This window comes from Suillus discolor, assembly GCF_016758755.1.
Source record: "Suillus discolor strain FC423 chromosome Unknown F5147scaffold_126, whole genome shotgun sequence".
In the NCBI taxonomy this organism is placed as follows: domain Eukaryota; kingdom Fungi; phylum Basidiomycota; class Agaricomycetes; order Boletales; family Suillaceae; genus Suillus; species Suillus discolor.
In genome coordinates, this window is record NW_024541373.1 from 13,283 (window position 1) to 28,479 (window position 15,197).

Genomic DNA, 15,197 nt, shown 5'->3' on the forward strand with positions numbered 1-15,197 from the left:
AATGGAGAGTCAGTCTGCGCAGTCCGAAGCTATGCGAGGCTGTGGACGGAACGTATAGAAAAGTCAAACACTAGTCTATCGGAAAATAGTAAATGAAGATGGAGATGAAGACATAGGAAAATAAAGGTGGAAATGAAACGAGGTACGGAAAATGAATATAATCTAACTGGAGAAGGAACGTACAAAGGGATAAGGCACAGAAGATAGACGCAGTTCGGATCCGGACGATAGATAGAAGTCGGCCGGATCCAGAAGTCTGGAAATGATGTGTGTGATTGGTCCGGGTCCAGAACGTGGGATATGACAGACTGGTCCTTTACCCACCACATTTTGAAATGCATCCCACTTCATAATAACTTATTTTTTCAAAAATCGTAGTAGGCAGTAATATTCCAATGTACATGTAAATACTATGATAAAATTTTGAGAGCTATCAACGACGATGTTAGTGTGTTGTAGCAAGATCATCGAAAACAGTGTCTTCTTAGTCCTTTACCCACCTTGATTTAGATGTCACATCATGCAACACCGTAAATTTGTAATCCAAAAGGCAATGATAACATTGATGCAAAATGCTGATGCGATATTACATAAACATGCTTGTTAATCCTCTTCTTCTCCATCGTCTTCTTGCTCACTCTCATAAACTTCAGGCTGAGCTCGTTCTGGCCTTGACACAGGTTTCTCAATTGCCCCCATCTTTGGTTTGTTCCACTGTGGCCTCTGTTTCTCCAACTTTGCCAAATCTTGTTCTGCTTCCCACTCAGCCTTCTGTGCCTCGAAAATGGCTCTTGTTGCTTGATTTCGTTCTTTCTGCTCTATCTCCTCCATTTTCCAATGTGCGAGCTCTTCCGAATGTTCCGCTCTTCTCTTGGCCCTCATCTCTTTTTCTCTAGCTTCCACCTCCATGGCATTCTCATATGTGATAACCTGTGCCACGAAGGCATCACCAGTGAGCATACAAGGTAAGCCATCACCAACAAACCTTGTACCCTTCTTCCTCCCTGCTTTGTCTTCCTGTGCTGCAAGCTGACCACGTACTCGATCACAGTATCTGATCTGTAGGACTGATGCTCTCTGTAAGCCAATCATTTGGTGCTTAGATTCCTCCTCACATCGCTCTGACTCCAGTAAGGCAACTTGGAGTTTGTGCTCTGCCTTGGTCATGGCAGGATGGTGTAGGACTGGAAGTCCTTACAGCCTTGTAGAGGCTAATTTTGCAGTATCCCTCAGCACCCTATTGCTTTCCTATATGAAGCACAGCTTTCCCGTGAGCCACGCATAGTGGCCGCTACTTTCCCGCGACGGCCGCAATGTTCCCGCGCATGCGCACAGCCACGCTTAGCAGCCACTTTTCTCGCACTTCATTGGCCGATGTTCCACATCCATCCATAGTCCAAAACCAACCCAATGGTACATTATTTCATGATTATATTTACATATCAGACCATTTTCGCATCGCACCACCTTTATTTCATCATAGACCCTTATTTACATATAGCTTTACATACCTAACTCGGTAGCGCATCGGCTCGGTTCCGTTTGACAGTGCTTAGCGCTATACTTAAGCACTGTCATATCCCATATTCCGGACCTACATCCAACAATGTTCCCACGCCTCATCCGGACCTCCGGATCCCCTATCCATGTCCTTTATCTGTTCAGATGTCTATACACCTGAAACCCTGTACCTTTGCATATCCACACATCCGGATCTAGGGATCTGCACGGGTATGGGTAACCCGCGCGGGTCACGGGTACGGGTACTACTGGGGTACGGGTACGGGTCGGGATTCTAAGACCCGCGCTCTTACCCATACCCCAGCTATACCCGTGCCTTCCATAAATGGTAATTTTTTTGGCATGAAGAACGTCAACATTCACCAAGTCAGAAGTTCCCATTGACCATTCTTGGGCCATCTCTTAATCAAAAGGTGCGTTTTTACAATTTTCTCTAAGGTGCGTGTATTGTGTATTTTTATAATGCTAACTACCTTGTCCTTTTCTTCGTTCCTACCTCTCGTCCTCGCACACTCCTCAACTGCAACCGTCATCAACGTCTTCGCTCACCACGCCACTATCAACATCTTCCCACCCAGCATTCCCACGTGCACGCTACAACCGGCACCACCACCAACACCAGCACCTAACGCGCCTTCCCAACTCCACCAACTCCACGTTCACAGCGCGCGCGCCCGAAATGCATCAACAAGTGTTGACGCGATGCAAACGCACGCGGTGAAGGTACAACAATTCAGATGGTGAGTCTGAACAATGTTGGGTCTTGCAGAACCTAGCTGCTATTCGACCCTAAAGGGTTTCTGGACCAGGCTCAAGGCTCAGAGAAGAGGAAATATGATAGAAACTTGCTGAATACTCAGACTCATAGTAGAACTGGTGAAAAGGTAACTTGATTATGTAAGCTACAAAAGTGCAAACATAACACTAAGGTAAAAACAGTCTCTGCAAGCCCAGCCAGAAATGAATCCCTACAGCGGACGACACGCGAAGACGAAAGGACAAGAGAATCGAAGAAGGGAGAAGGGATGGTATAGAGATGAAGGAGGAAAGAGGAACTCGAGGAGACAAGACTTTGGGCACGCTGGAAGTGAGTACTTACATTGAAGACTCTACCCCCAGCAACAACAACGATGTCATACGCGTCACGTCGCCGGCGCCTATCTTTGTGCACCCAGCACTTGCACCACCACCAGCATTCACACCACCACCAGCTTTCACGCCAACACCACCATCCACGACGCCAACACCACCATCCGCGTCACCTTCGCCATCATTCACACCACCATCTTTGTCATTCGCGCCGGCACTAGTGCATACCCCAGTGACACCATCACCAACAACCACTATGCCATTCCCAATGCGATGGACGCCATGCGCGAATGCCCAGCGCACGCCCCTCCTCCTTCTTGTGCCATCCACATATGTTCGAGTCACGTCAGCATTCACTGACGTGTGCTGGACATATGTGCTAAGCACTGGCGGACCTATGACCCGCGGGTACACCCTTGATGGGTTGTACCCCGGGTCCTTACTTCGCTACCCACTGTGCAACCCATACCCTTGCTGCGGGTGTGGGTTTACCTCGGGGTGCGGGTGCGGGTTGACCTGCCGACACCCGGGGGTTCACCCGTGCGGATCCCTATCCGGATCCGATATCTGGACACCTGATTTCATATCCACTTCTCAGGATCTCCAGATCCGACCTATGCTTCATATCCGAACCCAAACCTTAAATCAGCGCTCATCCCCTTATGGTAATCACCTGTTTCCGGACCCGGACCAATCACGCCCTCATATCTGAACATCTCCGGACATCCGGATCCGACCCGCATCTATCTTTTGTGCCTCTTCCCTTTGTATGTTCCTTCTCGAGTTAGTCTATACTCATTTTCCGTACCTCATTTCATCTCCGCCTTTATTTTCCTATGTTCTCATTTCCGTCTTCATTTACTATTTTCCGATAGACTAGTGTTTGACTTTTCTACATCCTCCGTCCACAGCCTCGCATAGCTTCAGACTGCGCTGACTGATTCTCCATTATGTCCTCCATAGTATATAAACCCTGTAGAAACTCCTGTATTTCCTTAGTCTGAATATTACACATATTAGTCCTCGCACTAGATCTCACACTAAGTCCTCATACTAGTTCTAGTCCTCCAACTTAGTCAATATCCATCTCAGGCCTAGGGAGGAATTCCCTAGGCCAGAGCTCCGCTCCTCCGCTCCTCCGCTCCTCCGCTCCTCCGCTCCTCCGCTCCTCCGCTCCTCCGCTCCTCCGCTCCTCCTCCGCTCCTCCGCTCCTCCGATCCTCCATTCCTCCATTCCTCCGAGTTTCCGGAAGTTCCTCCGGAACTTTCCCGTGGTCCTCCGGACCTATTCTGCTTCGGACTTTGTCCCTGCAGCCTTTCCTCTGTCTCCATTCTACTCAGGATGAATCCTGAGTAGCCATCACACATATCTGTACCAGGACGAAACCTCATAGTAATTTCCGGAAGTTCCTCTGGAAGTTCCTGCACCCTCCGGAAGTTTCTCGCACTCATCCAGATCCGGACAGTCCTTCCGGACTTTCCTGCGCTCCTTCGGAAGTCCTACGGACTTCCTTGGACTTCCTCCAGATGTCATCTGAATTACGGGCACATACTCGGGTAAGGGGCAGCAGCGCACGAGCTGAAGCCAAGCCCTTCGGAATCAGTCCTACCCTTTGTGCACGGTCTTAACAAGCACTAGCAGTACATACCATTCAGTAGCTTGTTTTCCAGACATTCCAGTAGCAACTCCCATTAGCCTACAGTTGGTAGCTATTGGCAATCAGTATCCATTTACCATTCGCCTTGTATCAGTTATCACCTTGCTCTACATCTATTTCTATTTGTCCTTCATCTCTATTATCATCCGAAACCCTCACACATCGGCCGCTTTGCAGCCACGTCTTTCCCGCACCTTCAGCCGCCGCTACATTCCTGCGCTACACGCATGCACCCAACGCTTTCCCACACTTCACATTGGCTGACAAGCAGCACCTTATGCGTCCATCTCTAGACCTTTGCTGCGCTAGCTTCCCCTTTAGGGTCGAACGCACTTGTCACACAAGTATAGCAGATAGGCAGTGCACGACCTACAACATAAAGATATCAGTTTGGAGCCTATAGTACCACTCTGAGTTGTAAACCTACAACAGTTTAAAAATTCCCTGTACCGTTTGTACTGCAATGGTGACATCGTCTGTGGCATGTACATAGGTATTCGGGACGTCAAGCAGACAGGACTTGAGGTAAGCAGGAATCTGCAGATGTTGTTGCTAAGCTATTGACTGCCATTTGCGCAGATTCATGTGACAGTAACTGTTGTGTATGTGAAGGTGTTGAAGGTAAGGGCTGTGAAATTAATGAATATTGGTTCGAGCCTGACTTGGGTTGTGCTGGACTAGATAGCACTTTGGTTGCCCTCTGAATCAATTGAGACACGATGTGGACTGGTGTTGTCTGAACAAGTGGCAGGTGACCATGACATGATGTCTCTCGACTCGGCACCATGACATCCTCTGTAACAACATATGGATTGAAAGGGTGGACCCCTGTCTTCTCGAATGCGGCTTTGACAAGCTCTGTTGTAAGTGCACATTTGTGAGCATATCCATAGATAGCTAAAAAGTTTTGCTTTGAAAGCTCTTCACCATGTTCCCTTTGCCACCAGGCTTTCTCTTCTGTCCAGCAAGCTTTCAGCCTGCTGAAGATGACAATGTCGAGACCCTGGTAAATATGGGTGCTATGAGACGGGTAACACAAGACATGAATGTTATGTGTGCATGCATGTTCTGAGAAAGCATGTGTGTAGTGAGACGAGTGACCATCAACAAGGAGAAGTCATGCAGAGTCATTGGCTTTGCCTTGTGTATGTTTATCAAAGTGTTGGATCCAAAGTAGTCCGAGCTCACCATCAGTCCATCCTTTTGCAGAATATCCAAGGCTAAAGGACTGCTTTAGTAGAATTACTAGGATCAACAGTTGAGAGTGCTTATGATGTATTAGCAGGGTTTTCTTGACACCAGTTTGTGCGATAACTCTTTCCTTTGAAGATAACATAAGGTGGTGCTGTCTCTCCATCAGCATAGATACTGACAATGACAGTTGTCAGCTCCTTGTTCCCACTTTATTGCTCATACACAGTATGGGCACCACTTGCTCCTATCACTCATTCCTTTCCCTCATCAGCTCCTTGGAACCCAGACTTGTCAAATGCCCAAATGCAATAGGACTTGATTGGTTTGCCATAATTTCCTTTAGACAAAGTATCATGCAGAAGACTAAAATATGCCTCTTTTGTGGCAGGGTTAACAGCACAACCACGGGCACTATCAAGACCTCGAGCATAGTAGGTGCCCAGCCTGTTTGAATGCTTCTCCATGAAACAGTCCATCCAGTTTTTGCCAACACCTGTTTCAGGAAATTTGCCACCAAGTCAAGCATGCAGAATTTCATTAACGTGTTTCTTGAGTTATTTGTGGCTGAGTGGGAATCCTCAATGTGCTGTCTCAATGGAATACTCTATTACTCTCTCTGTCTCCTCTGGGGTGAGCCAACCTTTCTCTGCATTGAAGTCACTGAGCCTCCTACCACCTTTTGCCAAATTTTCGAGTGTCTTATCATTGAGTTTTATGACTCTTCCTGTCTCAGTGAGATACGCCTTCTCAACTTTGCGGCAAACAATTTGTCTTCCTTTTTTCTTCTCTGTAGGTTCCTTTTCAAGCTCAGCCTGGTAAATTGCCACTGCTCGGGCCATGACTATATCATGTTCTTCTCGTAGAATCTGCCTTTTTTTGTATTAGATTTTGCTCGTCCTACCATGGCTTTGCCACTTGTCAGTGATATGCTGTGTGATTAAGTTTCAAGTTTGGAAGTTGAATAGTGTGAGAACTATGTATGACAAGCTTGCCAAGATAAGACCTTAGAAAACTACCATTGTTCAATCTATGTACTCTGTAGAAGGAACAAAGGAGGAATTCACAAATCTGTTGCAGGTGAAAATGATGTTCAAAGTATATACTTTGTATTCTACCAGCCACTTTTTCTCAAAAAAAATCATTGATGTACTTATGGCTCTCAATGAGATTCACTCAGGATGGAAAAATCAACTGATTTGTGTCATGCACAACATCATAGACATTGATTCTTCATTTTATACTATGCAAATGTCCATTGAGGCTTCATCTTTAATATATTCCTATATGTTGATATGAAAAAATGAAGAGATAATGTTTTTTACCTGAGGTGGGTAAAGGACCGGTCCTATACTGTATACAACATGCTTACAATATTTCTGCTCACACATTCAGCTTACCCAAATAATTTTTAAAGTGACCTGTGGAAGGATCAGGCAGAGAACTATAGGATTTTCAGCAAGTCAAATGCACAGTGAATTGGTTGCAATGTGGTTCTTGGTTGCAATAGTACTTTGCAAGTCCTTGTAGTGTCAGGGTATGGTGAAGGTTGGTGGCAAGAAAGTCAAAACAGCGTGTTATTTGTTTCTATTTGGCTACTCTTTGCCCAAAAATCTGTCAGCCCAATTGCAAGCATGCCGAGGCTCAATATTGATGATATAGCAAGACCTCTCTCTGACCTTGAAGACATTGACCAAGATATTCTCGCGAACCTCCGCACGCTTTGGCACGATACATCCGAGGAAGACATCAAAACTAGCCTCGAGAGCTCCGAGCCAAACTGGCAAAAAGGCATTTACCGACTGCTCACCAATTATCAGGACAACACTTGGACGAGGAAGAGGAGATGGTGCAAAGAAAGACACATAGGAAGAAATCCACTGGGAATGACCCTCAGGGCATGACTGGGACCACATCCGAAACACCCCACCTGGCACGTGCGCCTTCATTTCTTCCCCCTCACGCAGCTCCTCTGACCCGGTGTAGGGCAGCTGCCAGCTGGTCGCACGCTTCCCTTGCACAGCGATGATGGTGATAGAGACTGCATACAACTAGGCATTCCTTGTATAACTCTGTGTTCACCGACGCCGCCACATCCAGGGACTGATCTCCGCTCTCCTTTGTCGTCATAAATAGCATCGCCCTTACCACCTATGGCTGGTTCTACAAATTTTCCCGTGATTGAAGTCCCGGAACTCAAGGATGATAAGATGCAGCATTTTTTTCCAGCAAATTGTGGAACATCTTAATGCAATGGAGGTGCGCACTGCAGGCACACCCATCTTGATCTTGGAAACACCTCAGCTCTACCCACACCTGTCAATATCGAATTCAACAAGCATCAGAAAGGCAACATTGTGCAGACCAGAGGCTATTCGTCACCCCAGGAGATTATAGCCGGCGCGGATATAAGGCACGAACGACGAAAAGGGGAATATCTCTCTTAGTGTCAGTGGACCGTCAAGAGGTCATATCTGCGGAGCAACAATGCTGACAGACGGCCTGCGCTCCGTGTGCAAATCATTGAGCCACCGCTCAACAAGCTATGCAAGAACGGCAGCGACGACACCCCGGCCGCCGTCTCACCTGCGTTTTCTGACAGTTCATTCACTCTTCCCGCGACGCCGCGGCGGCGTTGGCTTGATAGTGTTTTCAAGTTCAAGCCAATAACGTACCAGCTTCTGTCCACGCATGACGGGTTCACATCACGCGAGAAGTGCCGTCGAATGCTGGTGAACATGGGCGCCCGCGTAGTCCTCACGCATGCGGAACATTCAGGTGTGCTCAAGTGCAACACAGATGATACGAAGGATCTATCTGTATTTCTGCCGGGGCTGAAGTCGGTTCGGTTCCGCGTGGAGGTGCAGAGGCCGACGCCTGTGCAAATCACTGCTGGATATCAGGTTGTACTACACTTGATACAGGAAAGGGGCGCGTTATCAAGCTTCCAGGTAATTTATCAAAGGCTGAGAAGGAAGTGGGAGTTGGACATTCCACAAATGCTGATGACACCGAATAGTCCACTTTTTGAGCCCTACAGAAACCGAGATGGGAGGGTACGAATTTAGCGAGAGGTTGGTGTACGTTGACTAGCTTGCTGGTACGATCTGTGAGACATGTAAAATTATTTTACAGTAGATACCACCAACATTGGTATTCAAATTTTGTGTCTCAGCTATGAAAGTGGACCATCCATCATCATCATCGTACTTGCGAACCGTGATGGCGGTTCGGTGAGGAGCGTGTCATCACGATCAGTGACCATGGCTTCATCGATGGCTTGCGGAGGAACTGATTCTTTGAGGGAATGGTGTTCCCCTTGTTTTGATATGACTGCAGACGTGGGATCTACACTGCTGATTCGGATGAAACGTAGGAGCTGGATGTAAGCAACTTCCGTCTGATCCCATTTGCGGAATAGCTTAACGGTAGCTTCATGTGTAAGATCAGGCACATCTGCGCAATATGATCAACAAAGGCAAGGCAGTATGAACAAATCAATCTTACCCATTCCTGTGCGGTATTGTTCTGATTCACGGAGCTTGATCTCTTCCAGCTTCAACTCCTTGGTACTTTTTGGTCGGCCCTTGCGGCGAGCAGCTCTCTCCTGCTCGAGCTCATCGTCATGGCGTGTTAACCACACATTACTAATGATGGAATGTAGCTCTTCGAGGGAGAGCGTGCCTTCTGGAGGTATTGCATGGTAGAAAAATCCGTATACATCGGCTGAGGTTCACCGCATGAGAAGATGTGCAACATCAACGCAACATGGGATACGCACCCTGGGCAGAGTGCTTCTTTGTTCGCTTTGATGCTGCGTCCGCGAGTTTTGCTTTTCGCAGCTGGACTCGGCTCAGCTGACCGGCCTTGCGGGAGTCTGGGTGAAAGACTTTTTCTTTCTTTGGCCTCGAGGTGCTTTTGGGTGTTTTTGAGGGAGCCATATGGCATGAACTCGGAGGTGGGCTGCTGCAGACTCATTCGAGATTCTGCGAGATAATAATAATATATTGATTTCCTTTCTGGGATTTCTGTCCCTTGGAAGTGCTTCCCCCCACTGAACTTCAGCTAGGAGGCCCGTAAGTCAAAATTCTCATCTAGTCATAGCAGCACATCTAAATGATCTTCAACCAGGCGTTGACCTCATGTCGTCTAAAGAGGCAGACAGAATTAGCGCTGCTCAGCAGACCCTTGACAGTATGTTATCGAAGTTACACATGCGCCGTATTGCAACCCTCATGAATGCGGTTCACAGCCCTCTATGAGATCTCTCAGCTGCTTAATACACAACTTGATAAGGAGATGCTCGCGACATGTGTGGGTATGATCGAGAGTGGTGTCAACCCAGAGGCCCTTGCAGTATGCTGGTATCCGAGTGATCTCAAAGCAATTTGGAACTGACGATTACTCATGCAGGCTGTCGTCCAGGAGCTGCGTCGTGAAACAGCTGCTACACAGAACGCACACTCTGATGTGCGTTGAATTGTTAGTATGACACGTAAAAGAGTTCTCATACGCCCGACGGCCGTCGGGTCCGAATGCATGTACCAGGTCTTTTTTTATCGTGGTTGATCAAGCAGAGTCCAAGCAGTTGTGCCACATATAACCTACTGAGCTTGCCCTTCGAGCAGACATAGGGCTTGATATGTAATTTGACTTTGTTTTGAGCGTAATCATCTTGTATACTTGGAAGAACACGTTTGAGCCAGTTTGAACTCAGTTTGATGACATGCCGTAGCTGCCGCGCCAAAGAGCTTTGGCAAGCGTTAAATTTATACCACCGCAAGGCAACTTCGGCCACTCTTCTTACTAGTGGCCTTCATCACCAACCTCCTCGACGTCCGAGCACTGTTCACGACGACCGCGCTATCTTACTGACACTCTTTTTCTTCTTGACGTCCGCTTCTCCCAGGCATGCAGCCCTCACAGTTGGAGATTCAGCGCGAGGTCGAGGCTTTGCGAGACATAAAGCGGCGTTCTACAGCACAAGGCGGTCCAGGTGCTCTTATTCTTGATCCTGATCTTCCGAACCCATCGTCTCCACCCTCACCAACATCCAGCTACTGGACTGCCACTGCGCCCCAGCAGCTACCAGATGGTGACTCCAGCAGCAGCTCTCACGAAGGCAGCTCTAGCTCAGAGGAGCGAAGCGTGGGTTTAGATGATCCTTTTCATCTTTTCTGGGTGCCAGCTCGTTTTCATCCCGAAATCGATCCGGGCCAGTTTAGCGCTTTTCTCAAGGAACACGCACGTACTCCGCCTCCAGATGGCGCCTCTGGACCTCTTCGATCAAATTCTTTGAGCATTCCTTCCACAGGTTTGGGACGCAAACGTTCAATGCTCAGCAGGCAGTATAAACCATCAGAGAATGACCAGGTCGAGGACGAGGATGAGAAGATTGTCCCCTCGCGCCCAAATCGCACACCTCTTGCAAATGCGCCACAGCTTACTATCAGCGACTTACAAAGGCTGGAAACACTGGCAGAAGAGGCTTCAAAGAGCGACGATCCTACAAAACTTAGGAACGTGCTCAGGCGAAGTTTAAGCCTTAATGTGTCTCCTTCAGGTCAGTATGCAGAATGACTTCTAGTTGTCCTTAGCATCTGCTCAAGGCCTTGTCTTCAGCCATGGACAGGATGGACGATATTCCTGACATGCCAGATGAGGCCGATGCACCTATCATCGTTCCTCCTCCCGGCCTAATTCTTCGTCGAGCTGCGCGCACTAAGATCCGGAAGACCACCTTACCTGGTGATGGTGGTGGCCATCGGTTTGGGTCCGGACGCAGGCCTCGTGCTGCTGCACAGGGAGAACCACGTACCTCCAGTGACCTGTCTTCCAGTGATCACGTCTCGTCAAGTGATCACGGTGATATCACAGAAACAGGTAGACGACCTCGTGCCCTTTCTAACGAAAGCATTACAAGTGATGGCCATACTTCACAAACTGACGTGCTCATAGACGAAACACTCATCCTTGAAGCATACCTCTGTGACGTACCTGATGGTGAAGCTCCTTCAATCTTATCGCTAAACTCCGAACCCCCATTATTATCATTTTCTCCAGCACGCGACGAGCCCCCACCGGCCCAAACCGAACCTAGCCCGGATACTCCCACCAATGCGATAGTTTTACATCACCCTCAACCACAGAGACTTACTCTGACATATCCTTCTGAAGAGTCGTCTCGAACGCCATCCCCCGATGCATCTACCTTGGCATCTACCGAAGCTATATCGACATCCAGCCTCCTACAGAAAACCCCAAGCCCTGTGCCGAAGAAGGAGAAGGACCGCAAGGGCCTGTTTAAATGGGGCAGCGACAAAGGCGGGAAGAAGAACGGCAAGGATAGGGAACGCGAGAAGGAAGTGCAGCGAGTAGAAAAGGAGAAGGAGGGCGGGTTCTTCGGGTCCTTGTTCAGCAGCAAGAAAAAAGGAGACGAACAGGCATCTCAGCCGCATCCATACGGGTCTGGGCGAGAGGCTGCTACTGCCTTACTTGGCCAGTCAAAATCCTCAAAACAATATGTTCCCTCGCCATCGCCACAACTGCCTGGCGGGCAAGGCGTGTACGCTCGATATCCCATCCACGTGGAGCGCGCGATCTATAGACTAAGTCATATCAAGCTGGCAAATCCTCGAAGGCCGCTGTACGAGCAGGTTCTCATCAGCAATCTGATGTTCTGGTATCTTGGTGTCATCAACAAGACGCAGAACCCCGCGACAACTCCTGCGGCACAAAATCAAACCGCTGCTACCGCCCCGACCGCGTCCAATCCTGAAAATGAACAGGTAGAGAGGGAGAGTGAACGTCGAGAAGCGGAAGAGAGGCAGAGGGTTGAGAATGAGCGACTTGAGAGAGAGAGGGAGATTGAGCGTGAAAGAGAGCTTCAACTTCAGCAGCAGCAACCACAGAAAAAGGAGTCTCAAAGGAGAGGCGCTCTTACAAAGCCCCCCAGCGGATCGCAAGGAGCTCGAAGGGTCGCTGAAATGCCAATCAAGGGTCCTCAATACGAGATGCAGCATAGAGAAATGGAGCAGCAGTACAATGGATCCAGCTACGGATATGGTTCCCCATCTCCAACGCCACTTGGTGGCGGTCCACCAAGGATGCAGCGACAGTCAAATCCGCCAGTCCATACGCCTCAGATTGTCCAGCCACAATCGACAAATTACATGTATCCCGGGTACTCGGGGCCTGGGGCGGCAGATCAACAACAGTTTCCACTTGACACCATGCAGCCTACTGAGTCATGGACTTCGCCATCCACTCCTGGAGCTCCGCCCTTGTCGCGCACGCGATTAACTCCATCACCCCCTCCTAATCATGCCCCAAGTAATACTTCCCAGCAAGCTCCTGCACGCCGTTCGCGGTCTCCACCGGCCCAAAATCATAATAGATACTCTGCGAATGCGTCACCCGCTGCTACTAATCGTGTCCAAGCCACACGGGCTACAACCCGCTCATTATCTGCGACTGCGACTACGGGTGCTACTCCTCCAGCCCTCCCCGCTGAAGCAAAGACCAGGAAGGTGGCCAGTGCTCATGCCGTTATGTCAACACCACACAACAGAAGACCAAGAGCACATGCAGAACCTGCACTTCCGCTTCGCACAGAGCGGGGCGAGGAGGAAGATGTTCCCTTAGCAGTGTGGCAACAACAACGCCGAAAATAATCGCTGGCTGGTTAATGTGAGTGCAGTTCTCTTTCATCGATACATTCTCTTTTACTAACGACGTGATTAAGTTTACTCTTCTGCCCCCCACTTGCTAGTTGCTTTTTATATCTCCCCGAGCTTGTAACCTTGACAATGGTTCTAGCTGTGTAAGATCCATGACGTTCAGGATATTTTTGGGATAAGTCGTTCACCCATCGGACCATTTTACCATACAGTACTACTGCTTTATTACCCCAGCATTACGTTGTATTTGCGTCGTTCAGCAGAAGCACCGCGGCATCTTCCTGCTTATACTTTCGTTGTATTCACAGTGGACTTGTAATCAAGGATCTATCAGAATTTGGACATTGGTGGATCTTTCTGATATTGGTCTTTTGGCGCAAGGAAGCTTTTCCGATATCCTTCAACGCCAGAAGGGGAAGGCTCATGTTGTCACTGCGTGTAGCCGCCAGAGCAGGTACTGGTCACCTTGTTCCCTCCAGCAGATATCATTCCACTAATCATCTTGATCTTCGGCTTCAAGGCTCTCACATGGTGCACTGGCTTGGAGAAGGGCTGTCTACTGACTTACTAACTCTACATAAATGGTCAGTCTGTGATATCGGACAGTTACTAGCAGAGAATCTGTGGTATCAGGTCGCTAACTTTCAGTATGAAGAGCTTTCCTCCGGTCCTCGTTACGAGTTTACTCACAAATCTGACACACCCCTCTGTTTCTGGTCTTACTTTTAGTTTGACGCTCCTTCTGAATGAGTGTCACGATGTACCTATGAGGATCATGTAGAGTAAAGACAAGGACACGGGGACACGGGCAGTTTTGCTTTGAATTTCCCTCGTTCACGAGTTGCAGCTTCGCGCCATGGATCCTACGGGATACTTCAACTTGGTCAAGATATCTTGGAAGGATACTCTTGTTTTGTGGAGCTCGGAACCGAGCTCCGTTCTTTTGAACAGTATCGCGGTCTGTGCCCACCCTGACGAACCTGTGCAACCTACTAGGATGGAAGCTCGCTCTCGTGGTGGAAGGACTCTCACCCATCCCTGCTTAAAACCTAGTACACCAAGGAATGCCACCATCCCGTGATCGCTGAAATTAAATAACTATATTCTTGTTGAAATGATGGCGAATGATTTTCTCATATATATATGAAGGGCGCCAGCGGACAAAATTCCCAGCGATTTCAATTCAGAGTTTCGACGTTTCGTTTCGCTTTCAAACACAAGTGATACGTTTTCGGGTGCTAATTTTCGCTTTACCGAGACTGATTTTCACGTTAAGTTTCGATTTCATGATTTTGATTTCACTTATTTGATTTCATGCGTTTTCAGTTTCGGTTTCGGTTTCAATGTCGCATTTTTGTTTCAAACTCCGATCGATGTCGTGCAAGTTCATTTGGGCCATTCGTGTCCCTTTCGTTCTCCGTCCCTTTGGGCTCTACTTGGCGGTGTGATGGCAAGCACTGATGCAGCTGACGAGGCTCCTGGCTATGGCCCCTTGCGGGTGGATCTACGTGAGATCCAGGTGCGCCCACTACTGAATCTATCATCTGATTTGCTGTCCCACATAGATTGTTTGTGCCTCCGCAATTTGTATGACCCCGACCATCATTACTCAGGTCCTGCACAATTGGGGAACGCCAGGGTTGACTTTCCTGACGTTTGCAATGAGCATGGTGTCCTTCTCAATGTGAGCAGGACAAAATTGCAAGATGGTGATGTCGTAGAGGTTGAAGTCATTTTGAAACTGCACGTTTGTTCCATTTATTTCCTCCGGCTTTCAGTGCTGAGATCCACCCTTACCTCGAGGCATATGCTTTTCCTTTGTCTCCTGGGTTTAAACCAGTACTTCTAGGGAGAACTACGTATGTTATACTTGTTATCACATTAGTTTCCGGTTCCGGCTATCTAACATCTAAGCATGGAATATGTGATCCCGCAGAACCGATTCGCGTCTACCCCATGTGTGCAGCTACCTTCCATTTTGATGAATTATGAGGCTCAAGAGAGCAAGCTTCGTCATATTCCATGGTTGTCATGGGTGCCTGCTAAGGTTGCACTTGATC

General features: G+C 48.4%; 6 protein-coding genes across 6 annotated transcripts; 2 read left to right on the plus strand and 4 right to left on the minus strand.

The window, feature by feature from the left end:
* Positions 1–756: 756 nt before the first annotated feature.
* Positions 757–1,164, minus strand: F5147DRAFT_527855 (uncharacterized protein; the record flags this gene model as incomplete). Its single annotated transcript, XM_041430034.1, has 1 exon — positions 757–1,164. A coding segment is annotated over one exon (408 nt), but the record flags the coding sequence as incomplete, so codon positions are not given.
* Positions 1,165–1,594: 430 nt separating this feature from the next.
* On the minus strand, positions 1,595–3,326 carry F5147DRAFT_658806 (uncharacterized protein; the record flags this gene model as incomplete). The annotated part of the gene is made up of 6 exons (XM_041434496.1): positions 1,595–1,657; positions 1,678–1,837; positions 2,071–2,172; positions 2,621–2,926; positions 3,103–3,177; positions 3,250–3,326. The coding sequence occupies 6 exons, from the start codon at positions 3,324–3,326 to the stop codon at positions 1,595–1,597; spliced, it is 783 nt and encodes a 260-aa protein (XP_041285386.1).
* Positions 3,327–3,682: 356 nt separating this feature from the next.
* F5147DRAFT_658807 (uncharacterized protein) lies at positions 3,683–4,143 on the minus strand (the record flags this gene model as incomplete). Its single annotated transcript, XM_041434497.1, has 2 exons — positions 3,683–3,942; positions 4,038–4,143. The coding sequence occupies 2 exons, from the start codon at positions 4,141–4,143 to the stop codon at positions 3,683–3,685; spliced, it is 366 nt and encodes a 121-aa protein (XP_041285387.1).
* A 4,490-nt stretch (positions 4,144–8,633) lies between these two features.
* Positions 8,634–9,399, minus strand: F5147DRAFT_781132 (uncharacterized protein; the record flags this gene model as incomplete). The annotated part of the gene is made up of 3 exons (XM_041442577.1): positions 8,634–8,914; positions 8,966–9,184; positions 9,240–9,399. The coding sequence occupies 3 exons, from the start codon at positions 9,397–9,399 to the stop codon at positions 8,634–8,636; spliced, it is 660 nt and encodes a 219-aa protein (XP_041285388.1).
* Positions 9,400–9,600: 201 nt separating this feature from the next.
* F5147DRAFT_587891 (mitotic-spindle organizing gamma-tubulin ring associated-domain-containing protein) lies at positions 9,601–9,937 on the plus strand (the record flags this gene model as incomplete). Its single annotated transcript, XM_041432039.1, has 3 exons — positions 9,601–9,652; positions 9,711–9,814; positions 9,872–9,937. 3 exons carry the CDS (start codon positions 9,601–9,603, stop codon positions 9,935–9,937), a joined length of 222 nt encoding a protein of 73 aa, XP_041285389.1.
* Positions 9,938–10,208: 271 nt separating this feature from the next.
* Positions 10,209–13,373, plus strand: F5147DRAFT_55695 (uncharacterized protein). Its single transcript, XM_041430520.1, has 3 exons — positions 10,209–11,021; positions 11,081–13,147; positions 13,203–13,373. Exons 1-2 carry the CDS (start codon positions 10,370–10,372, stop codon positions 13,129–13,131), a joined length of 2,703 nt encoding a protein of 900 aa, XP_041285390.1. The 5' UTR covers positions 10,209–10,369; the 3' UTR covers positions 13,132–13,147; positions 13,203–13,373.
* Positions 13,374–15,197: the final 1,824 nt, after the last annotated feature.

Coding starts and splice junctions, on each gene's coding strand:
- F5147DRAFT_55695 (XM_041430520.1), top strand. CDS start 10,370: ATGCAGCCCTCACAGTTGGAGATTCAGCGCGAGGTCGAGGCTTTGCGA. Junction 11,022..11,080: donor CCTTAATGTGTCTCCTTCAG/GTCAGTATGCAG, acceptor CCTTGTCTTCAG/CCATGGACAGGATGGACGAT.